Source organism: Carcharhinus amblyrhynchos, unplaced genomic scaffold (assembly GCF_965287045.1).
Source record: "Carcharhinus amblyrhynchos unplaced genomic scaffold, sCarAmb.v2.hapA scaffold_44, whole genome shotgun sequence".
In the NCBI taxonomy this organism is placed as follows: domain Eukaryota; kingdom Metazoa; phylum Chordata; class Chondrichthyes; order Carcharhiniformes; family Carcharhinidae; genus Carcharhinus; species Carcharhinus amblyrhynchos.
The window spans coordinates 3,356,602-3,367,025 of NW_027649785.1; the positions used below are offsets into that span (position 1 = coordinate 3,356,602).

A 10,424-nucleotide genomic window follows, 5' to 3' on the forward strand; every position below is an offset into this window, starting at 1 on the left:
ACACAGCATGGCAAACAGAGGGTCAAAGACAAGACAGCTGGGAAGATATGGGAAAGCTCTCTTCCAGCCTTCAGTATATGTAAACTGGATCAAAATTTCAGCTTACAAATAATTTATAATTAAACAAACTTTGTGGAAACCTAGATAAAGTTATAACCTCGATTACATGCCAATAATATAACCACACAGAATCAATCCACTGAATGCACCTGTGCATTTGAAGTCAATACAGTCAGAATACACTCAGACATACCTAAATCACTGGGATGATTCATAACATTGCCAAAAAAGGGCCTAAATTTTGTATTCTGAATGCATCAGAATGCATAGCAGCATTGTAAAAATCTTGAAAACTTCCACTCAACATTATCGCCAATTATTGTCTGATGACCACATTTGACTAAATTCACCAGGCTCCGATTTGCAAGGACATCCTTGGCCAATATCATTTGCTTCCCCCCCCCAAAACAAACTATAATTGATTATATTTACCTGTTTTGAGGTCTTGACGTCTCGCAGCGCAGTGCCATAAGGGTTATAGAAGTGTTTTAGCTGCCTGATAAACTTGTTTTCATATTTTGTCACGGCAAAGAACTCGGTCTGCTGAAAGACAAATGAGTAGACCCGGGGATCATTCAGGTTTAGCTTCTCAATGATGCCATCTGCCACAATGATGTGCAACTGTGGGATGTAGCGGTGCATCGAGTGGAGGATGGCATTGCCCTCTTCTGCAGTGGGGCAGTTGGTCAAGCGGAGTTTGGCAAAAGACACCGGCTTGACCATCCACTCCTTGCCAGAGACACTGCCATTTGGGTGGAAGTAAAGCCTCCCCATCACATGTGGGGTGGCCTTACCATTGAGCTGCCACTTGCAGCCATTATAGCGGTATCTGTAGCTGTCCACCGGGGAGATGTCCATTGCCATGATGTAGTTTTTGTGGGGATCCAGCCCAGACACAGAGTATTCACAGTAAGGGAACATGAACCTGCCGCGTTTCGACATCCTCATCTCGGTGCCCAGGTTGTAGAACTTGTCCCAGATGCTCCATTTCTTCAGGTAGACTTTCACACAGCCGGAGCGGAGGCAGGACGGCGGCGACTTGATCAGCTCAGTGCCCCGGCCTGGGGGAGAGAGGTGGGCCCGCTCCCGCTCCATGTCCGGGGCAGCCTCCTCCCGGCTCACTGGCCGCCCATGGAGCCGGCCGCAGGGAGGGGAGAGGAGGCCGGCCCGCTGCTCTCAGCCATGCCCGGGGGTCAGGCAGCCGCTCCGGGCCGGCCTGGGAGAGGACATCCTGCAAACAAAGACAGCGGGGTTAGAGAGGGTGCAGCCCGGCCCCGCTCCCCGCCCGGCCTCCCTCCCTGAGGGGCACCCACCCCGGCCGCGCCTCCCACACCCCCCCCCTTCCCCCGCGGCATGTGATCGCAGCGCGCCGGGGAGAAGGAGCCGCTCCCAGGCCGCGGCCTCAGCCCCGCCGCCACCACCACCGCCTAACAAAAGGCTCCGGGGCCTGGGGCTGCTGCTTTCCCCCCACTCTGTCCCTCACACACCCCGAGCTCCAGCCGCTCTCTCTCTGCTCCTCTGGCGGTGCGGGGTGATGGTGCTGGGTTACAGCGGGCCGGGCGGTGTGTGCTCCGGGCTCTGGCTCTCTCTCACTCTCCGGGCCTCAGGCCTCTAAAGAACACGCAGCGGCCCCGCACCACGTGACCGCCTCCCCTCCCCCCCTCAGCGACCACGTGGCGCCTGGACTGGGCCTGCCCCTCCCCCAACACCCCCCCCACAGCCTGAGTTCCCCCCCCCACAGCCTGAGTCCCCCCCTCCCCCCCTCCCCCCACCCACAGCCTGAATACACCCCCCTCCCCGCTCCCCCCCCCACCCACAGCCTGAATACACCCCCCCTCCCCGCTCCCCCCCCCACCCACAGCCTGAATACACCCCCCCTCCCCCCCCCCACAGCCTGAATACACCCCCCTCCCCGCTCCCCCCACAGCCTGAATACACCCCCCTCCCCGCTCCCCCCACCCACAGCCCGAATACACCCCACTCCCCACACCAACAACCTGAATCCCCCCCCCCCTCCTCGCTCCCCCCACCCCCCTCCTCGCTCCCCCCACCCACAGCCTGGCTCCCTCCCCCATCACAGACTGACTCCCTCCCCACTTCCCCCACCCACAGCCTGGCTCCCCCCACTCCCTCCCCCCATAGCATAGCTACCTCTCCAATTGCCCCCCCCCCCCCCCCCCCCCAAAATCACATAAGAACATAAGAAATAGGAGCAGGAGTAGGCCATCTAGCCCTTCGAGCCTGCCCCGCCATTCAATAAGATCATGGCTGATTGAAGTGGCTCAGTTCCACTTTCCCGCCCTCTCCCCATAACCCTTAATCCCCTTGCCTACCAAAAACCTATCTATCCGCGTCTTAAATATATTTAGCGAGGCAGCCTCCACCACTTCAACAGGCAGAGAATTCCAGAGATTCACCACCCTTTGAGTGAAGAAGTTCCTCCTCAACTCCGTTCTTATCTTGAGGCTGTGCCCTCTAGTCCTAAACAAGGCTCCCGCAACAAGGCTCCCTTCCCCCACCTTACCCACTGCATGGCTCCTCCTCCAGTCCCCCCACTCACCCCACTGCAATGCAGGGCTCCCCCCACCTCCTCTCCCAATGTAGAGCTATCATTCCACTCCCCCCCTCCTCGCACAGTGGTTCACCCTGCTGCCTTACAGTGCCAGGGATCCAGGTTTGATTCTCAACTTGGGTGACTGTGTGGAGTTTGCTTGTTCTCCCCGTGTCTGCACAGTTTGCTCCGTGCTCCAGTTTCCTCCCACAGTCTGAAAGACGTGCTGATTAGGTGCATTGGCCATGTTAAATTCTCCCTTAGTGTACCCGAACAGGTGCTGGAGTGTGGCAACAAGGGGATTTTCACAGTAACTTCATTGCGGTGCTAACGTAAGCCTAGTTATGACACTAATCAATAAATTTTACTCCCCAGTGCATGGATGGTTTCCCCCCCATTCTCTCCCAATGCAAAGCCCAATCTTTTCTCCTCTCCATTTCTCTTTTTGATGCAAGCTCCTCCACTCCAGTGTACAGCTCCCTCTTTTCCTTCACTGAAACACCCCACAACCCACCCCCCCCCCTCCCCAGCAAAATGTGGCACTCCACCCCCTAAGTATCAAAGCATATCTCTCCTTACTCATGTACATCTCTCCTCCACCCCCTCCCTGTTGCATTGGCACTAACCTGTTTCCCTCCCTTTTCTTCCCATGCATGCTCCGGCTGCAGCCCATTGCGGTCGCTGCACAGCCGGGAGGATGGCCCGAGCAAGCCAGAAATAAAATTAAATCCCCTGCTGGCGTGGCAGCAAGGAGCAGCTTTGTTCAGGGGAGATGGGTTTTACTGCTTTCCAGCCACACTGGACCACAGAGGAAGCCGCCAGCTCATTTCTCCCCAGTCGGAGGTGTTGATGGCCCAAAGTCTTATCTAACAGCCCCGAGCTTGCTCTATTCACACCGCTACCTGTGAAAACAGAAAGAGGTTCTAGAGAAACCATTAGCTTTCACACCTCTACCACTGCGTTTGAGAAAGCCAGTTGCTGAAAATCACGTTTCCGTTAACTACTTGTAATTTGCTCCCCCACTAAACCAAGCTTATAACCACGGTGAAAATGCAATACACGAGTGAATTCAGGCGCCTGTAGCAGCAGCAGCAAGGCCAGGGCGGAGGGGTGGACCAGGAAAAGAAACCTGAAACAAAGCAAGCACTGTGGTAAAGTGTCATGTCACACTCTCTTCCGGAAGAAACAGATCCCCATCATTCCTTGAAGCTCGTTTTCTCCAAATAAAACCTCCCGAAGAGCAGGAATAATGCCAAATCACGGGGGGGGGAAAACATTTATAAAGCAACGGGGCTCACTTTGTGGTCAAAAACGGAATGCCAAATTGTTGAAAAAAAAGTACTGCAAAGCCCACGTAATTGAAACGGGGTTTGATTTATGTTGATCAGTTAAGATCTTTGTTAAAATATATTTAGAATCGTCAATCAGTCCAGCATTCTCATGTTAAAACTCTGCACTACATTAGCACGGGTACATCAAATTAATATTTTAATTGAATGAACATTGTGGTTGATGCCTGTGCCATTACGGAATGTGAGTTTTAGATACGCCTATACCTGATCTTCACCATCAATTTCTTGTCTGGAAGGCACTGCCAGTGGGGCTGGTGGCAGCAAGCACATTAGCAATGTTCAAGGTGTATCCTGAAAGATTCATGAACAGAGGGATAGAATCCATGTACCCCCAGGCTTGGTGGGCCAAATGGCCTGTTCCTGTGCTGTAGTGTTCTTTTCCTACCCTTGCTTCCCATCCACCATTCAACTAGATTGTAGATGATTACATCGGTGCCATTTTGCTATACTATGTTGCTTAATACATTTAATAGGTAGAAATTTGTCAATCTCCATCTGAAATATATATGAGCAGCACAGTAGCACTGCTGCCTCACAGAGGCAGGGACCCAGGTTCGATAGGTTTCTGTCTGTGCAAAGCCTGCATGTTCTCCCATGCCTGTGGGTTTCCTCTGAGTGCTCTGGTTTACCCCCCCCCCCCCAAACACACACAGTCTGAAAGATGTGCAGATTGGGTGCATCAACCATACTAAATTCTCTTTTAGTGTACCCACTCTGGGATTTTCACAGTAACTTCAGTGCATTGTTAATTTAAGCCTACTTGTGACGCAAATAATTCATATAAATAAATAACTGTACCTCCACAGCCCTCTGGGGTACAGAATTCCAAAAAGGGTCTTTTAAGAGACTTTTAGATAAGTACATGGAACTTAGTAAAATAGAGGGTTATAGGTAAACCTAGTAACCTTTAAGGTAGGGACATGTTCAGCACAACTTTGTGGGCCGAAGGGCCTGTATTGTGCTGTAGTTTTTCTATGTTTCTATTCACCATTGAAGAAATTCCTTCTAATCTCAATCCTAAAGGTTCTCATTCTGAAACTGTCCCCCCCCGGCTCTCGAGCCCACGTGATGTGGAGATGCTGGCGTTGGACTGAGGTAAACACAGTAAGACGTCTCTCAACACCAGGTTAAAGTCCAACAAGTTTATTTGGTAGTAAACCCACAAGCTTTCAGGGTTTGCCCCTTCATCAAGTGAGTGGGGAGTTCTGGTTGCAGAGTATATAAAGGCACACACAGTTTACAGAATACTGATTAGCTGTAAAGACTCGCAGTCTAATCAATTCTTAAAGGTGCAGACAATGTGAGTGGAGATAGCGTTAAGCACAGGTTAAAGATGTGTATTGTCTCCAGGCAGGACAGTAACCCTAAGCTTGTGGGTTTACTATCAAATAAACTTGTTGGACTTTAACCTGCTGTTGAGACTCCTTACCGTGTTCTACAGTCCACAGCCAGGGGAAACACCCTTTTTGCATCGAGTCCTATAAGAGTGTTGTGTCACCTCTCATTCTTCCAAATTCCAGAGAATATAGTTTCAGTCTCCTCTTATAATCTTACCACCCCAAGAATCAGTTCGGCGAACTTTGCTGGAGTCCCTCTTTATATCTAAAGAAGGATATACTTGCCACCAAACTATACACAATACTCCAGATGTGGTCTTACCAAGGTTCCATACAACTGTGGCAAAACATTTTTACACTTGGACTCAAATCCTCTTGTGATAAAGGCCATCATACCATATACCTTCCCAATTGCTTGCTGCATCTGCATGATAGCTTTCAGTGATTTGTGAACTAGAATGTCCAAATCCCCTTTGGATATTAACATTTCCCAACCTCTCACCGTCTAAGAAATGTTCTGCATCTCTTTTTTCCTACCAAAATGGATAATGTTACATTTTTCCACATTATGTTCCATTTGCCATTTTCTCACCCATGCACCTAGCCTGTCTAAATCTCCTTGAAGGCAGTTTGTATCCACCTCATAAAACCAGGTGCGAATGTGACTTATGTCATCAGCAAGCTTGAAAATATTGCATTTAGTTCTACTTTGATATACACTATGAATAACTGGGGCTTAAGCACGGTACCCCAATTTTCATAGTCTGCATGCCGGACAATGACCTATTTTTCCAACTGTTTCCCGTCCATTAACTAATTCCCACTCCATGCTTGTATATTACCCGCAATTCCACATGCTCTCATTTTGCCAATTAATCTATTGTGTGACCTTATTGAAAGCCTTTCGAAAATCCATTCACTGATTTCTCCTTATTCATTCTGCCACTTACATCCCAAAAATGTTTGTCATACCGATTTCCCTTTCTTAAGTCCGTGTTAACTCTGCCCAATCATACCATTAATTTCTAAGTGTCCAGTTATCATATTCTTTATAATAGCATTTTCCCTACTACTGTCAGGGGCTAACAGGTCTGTAGTTCCGTTTTCTCTTCCTGCTTTCTTAAATAATGTATTTGTTACTTCAAATCTACAAGCCCTGTTTCAAAATGTTTAGAATTTATAGTCATAGAGGTTTACAGCATGGAAACAGGCCCTTCAGTCCAACCTGTGCTACCTTCTTTTTAAAACCACTAAGCTAGTCGTAATTGCTTGCGTTTGGCTCCTAGCCCTCTATACCCACCCTATGTAACTGTTTAAATGATTTTTAAAAGACAAAGTTGTACCCACCTCTGGCAGTTTGTTCCAGACGCTCACCACATGTGTGTGAAAATATTGCCCCTCTGGACCCTTTTGTCAAACCTCAAACATATGCCCTCTAGTTTGAGACTCCCCTACCTTTGGGAAAAAATGTTGACCATCTAACTGATCCATGCGCCTCATTATTTTCTAGACCTCTAAGATCACCCTTAAGTCTCCTACGCTGTAAGGAAAAAAGTCCCAGTCTATCCAGCCTCTCTTTATAACTCGAATCATCAAATCCCAGTAGCATCCTAATAAATCTTTTCTGCACTCTTTCTAGTTAAATTCGCATGCTCCATCCTTTCCTGCTATACTCTGATTATCATTTCCCGTATTGCTATCTTGTCTTGTCCTATTTATCATGTCTTCCTTTACTTGAATCCAAGCCACTGTCGAGGTTGTTTAGTTGTCTCTCTACTGCACCAGTTATACCACTGGCCAGAATACTGGTCCCAGCATGGTTCAGGTGAAAAATCATTCCAATCGTATAGCTCTTACTTTTGCCAGTCTTGGTGCCAGTGCTCCAGGAATCAAACTTGATTTCTTCCACACAAATCTTTAAGCCATGCATTATGAGCAGGATTTTACGGTCTCACTTGTCTTGAATCACAGAAACCCTACAGTGCAGAAAGAGGCCATTCAGCCCATCAAGTCTGCACCAACCACAATCCCACCCAGGCTCTACCCCCAATCTACTCGCTAATCCCTCTAACCTATGCATCTCAGGACACTAAGGGGCAATTTTTTAACATGGCCAATCCAATTAATCCGCACATCTTTGGACTGTGGGAGGAAACCCAAGCACCCGAGGAAACCCACGCAGACACGGGGAGCATGCGCAAACTCCACACAGACAGTGACCCAAGCTGGGAATCGAACCCAGGTCCCTGGAGCTGTGAAGCAGCAGTGCTAACCACTGTGCTACCTTGTCTTGATACCACAAAATCCTGCCCGAGGTCAATGGATCTTTCCATGATCCACCCCCTCACTTGCTCTGATTACAGTGACAGGCGGGATGGTAAAACTCCAGCCTGAGTCTCTCATCTTATTTATCCTACTGCAATTTGCTCATGACTCAGCTAATAGTACAAAGAACCTGAGTTTTTTGTTTTTTAATTAAGTCATTAGTTGCCCATACTCTCAAAGCAGAAGCTCTTTCCTAGTCCTAGCTAATTCATTGGTACCCATGTTGACTGTGACAACTGGATCACCCTCCCACAGCAAGTTCCCCTCCAGCTCAGAACATATGTCCCAAACCCTGGCACAAACAGGCCACACAGCCTTCTCGACACTCATTCTCGGCTCCAGAGGACTGACTCTACCCTCTTGACTATACTACCTCAAAATTCATGTTAACTCCCCTGCAATAATGGCTTCCTGTACCATGGTTAGTTCACTCATCCACACTGCAGCCCCCACTTTCATGCTTGTAGGCTGCAAGAACTTTAAAACTTTTAGATAATTGCAGGTTCCGCCATTTCTACTTTCTCGCTCTCCTTATCTGCTTTACTCGCAGTTACACCCTCCTGTCCCTGACTATGGACCAAATCAGAAGACCTTATCCAAAGGGAAGTGACCACCCCCTGGAACAAAATGTCCGCGTAACTTTCTCTTCCCTGATGTATTGCAGTGCCTGCAGCTTGGTCACCAGATCATCAACTATGAGCCAAAGTTCCTCCAGCCAGAGACAATTATTGCAGACACGTTTGCCTTGGGTTACACATTTGATCATGTTAGAAGCCCTACAGTGTAGGAGGCCGCCTTTGGCCCATTGATTCTGCACTGACTCTCTGTCAGAGCATCTTATCCAGGCCCTATCCCCAAAACCCCACACACAGTGCAGCCCCATTGTAACACAATGGTTGGGGTCCATAAAATATTATTGCAAATGTTATTGGGTTCACAGTAAATCACTAAACCAGAAAGAGCAAAAAAAAGCCCATCCGTTATATCACGTAGATCAGATTTCGTGCTAAATTGGGGTGCATAAAATCAGAGTTCCACCGTACTTTAGCCCACTAATACCCCTACACTGCACATCTCAGGAAACTCAGGGGCAATTTAGCATGGTCAAACCACCTAACCTACACGTCTTTGGAGTGTGGGAGGAAACCCACGCAGACAAGGGGAGAACGTGCAGACTCCGCGTAGACAGTTGTCCAAGAATGAAATCGAACCTGGATTCTTGGCACTGTGAGATAGCAGTACTAAATATTGTACCATTCGAAAGTTCCCACATTCTGCAGCTGTCACACATCACCTGCCCTACCATCTTTTATTGCGTTTAAGTAATTATTTTACTGATTAAATGTTATTCAGTGTCTCTAAACCTTCCTGCCTTATATTATTTCAACAAACATTCTTTACCCAGCTGAAAATTAGTTAGGAAATACTCAGCTAATAAATTATCCTATTAACTAACCTCACTGCTATTTGCACAACCTAATGATTACTAAAATTACCTGAGTTTTGAAAGATAATTAAGAAAAATACTCACCATCCACCTGTTTTCCTGTAACATCATACTTCAACTTTGCTGAGAATACAGTTAATATAAATTACTTTGCAAAAAAATTGTTAAAAAGGACACAAAAAAAGACATGAAATTTAGCAAATTCACTGCTTTCCAAATACAACACAGTTAAAGTATCTGAATTACATTCACTCATTTTGCCCAATCTACCTGGAATATGGCAACTGCCATAGTTGATTTTCAAATACTGAGCAGACTGTAACAATGCTCCTCAACACAAGCCAATATTAATACGTGGCCTGGTGTTTATTTGAAAAGTAACAAGTCAAATATAGTGTGTTATTTAAAACTGAAATGAATAATAAAAGACAAGCTGTTTACTGGCTCTGAATTACTTCAGGACATCTAGAAAGCGCTATACAAATACAAAACCTTTTCAGAACAAGTAGCGATAGTAAATCCATTGTAGCTGTCGTAAGGCACAAAATCTTCTACTCTTCCCACTCAGATTGTTGCCAAAAATGGTGTTTTATTAAAGAAAATTAAAGATGGAGTCTTTTTGTAAATTTTCCCTTCATTGAAATAGTGGTTGCGGGTTTGATTGCCACAAGGGTGACGTGGGGCACAGTGGTTAGCACTGCTGCCTCACAGCGCCTGGGACGCTGGTTCGAGTTCCGACTTGGGTCACTGTCTGTGTGGAGTTTGCACATTCTCCCAGTGTCTGTGTGGGTTTCGTCCCACACTCCAAAGACATGTGGGTTAGGTTGATTGGCCATAAATTGCCCCTTAGTGTCAGAGGGTTAGTAGGGTAAATAAGTAGGGTTATGGGGATGGGGCGTGGGTGGGATTATGGTCAGTGCCTCCTTCTGCACTGTGGGATTCTATGATCTAGTTGAATTTGTGTTACAAAAAATGGTACTGATACAGTTTTTTGCATTGTTAGATTCATACAGAATAATAGAGTGCAGAAGAGGCCTTCGGCATATAGAGTTTGTATCAATATGTGAAAAACACCTGACTTCCCCTTTACCAGCATTTGGTCCATAACCTTGAACATTATGACATGCCAAGTGCTCATCCAGGTACTTTATATTTTAGTGCAACTCTTAATTAGCCAAAACAATGCATTAAAATACAATGCTACAAATTCTTTACCTGCAGTTTTGTATTTTCTACTGGTATGTTTCTCCAGATGATATTGTACTGCCTAATTTTCTTTTAACTTTCAGAATGTTTATCATCTTATTTAAGATGACTCATACCAGAATAATGCTCCAGATGTTGACAAGTGA

The 10,424-nt window shown here is 46.8% G+C and overlaps 1 protein-coding gene across 2 annotated transcripts in view; it reads right to left on the reverse strand.

The window, feature by feature from the left end:
- Window positions 1–1,654, reverse strand: part of LOC145337177 (uncharacterized) — a 130,088-nt gene extending 128,434 nt beyond the window's left edge. For both annotated transcript variants that reach the window (XM_080181975.1, XM_080181974.1), the window contains exons 1-2: window positions 1,548–1,654; window positions 493–1,291 (exon numbers count right to left, since the gene is read on the reverse strand). In XM_080181975.1, the coding sequence (XP_080038101.1) occupies window positions 493–1,155 (663 nt within the window). In that variant the 5' untranslated portion in view covers window positions 1,156–1,291; window positions 1,548–1,654. The remainder of the gene's footprint in view (window positions 1–492; window positions 1,292–1,547) is intronic.
- Between the last annotated feature and the right edge of the window lie 8,770 nt (window positions 1,655–10,424).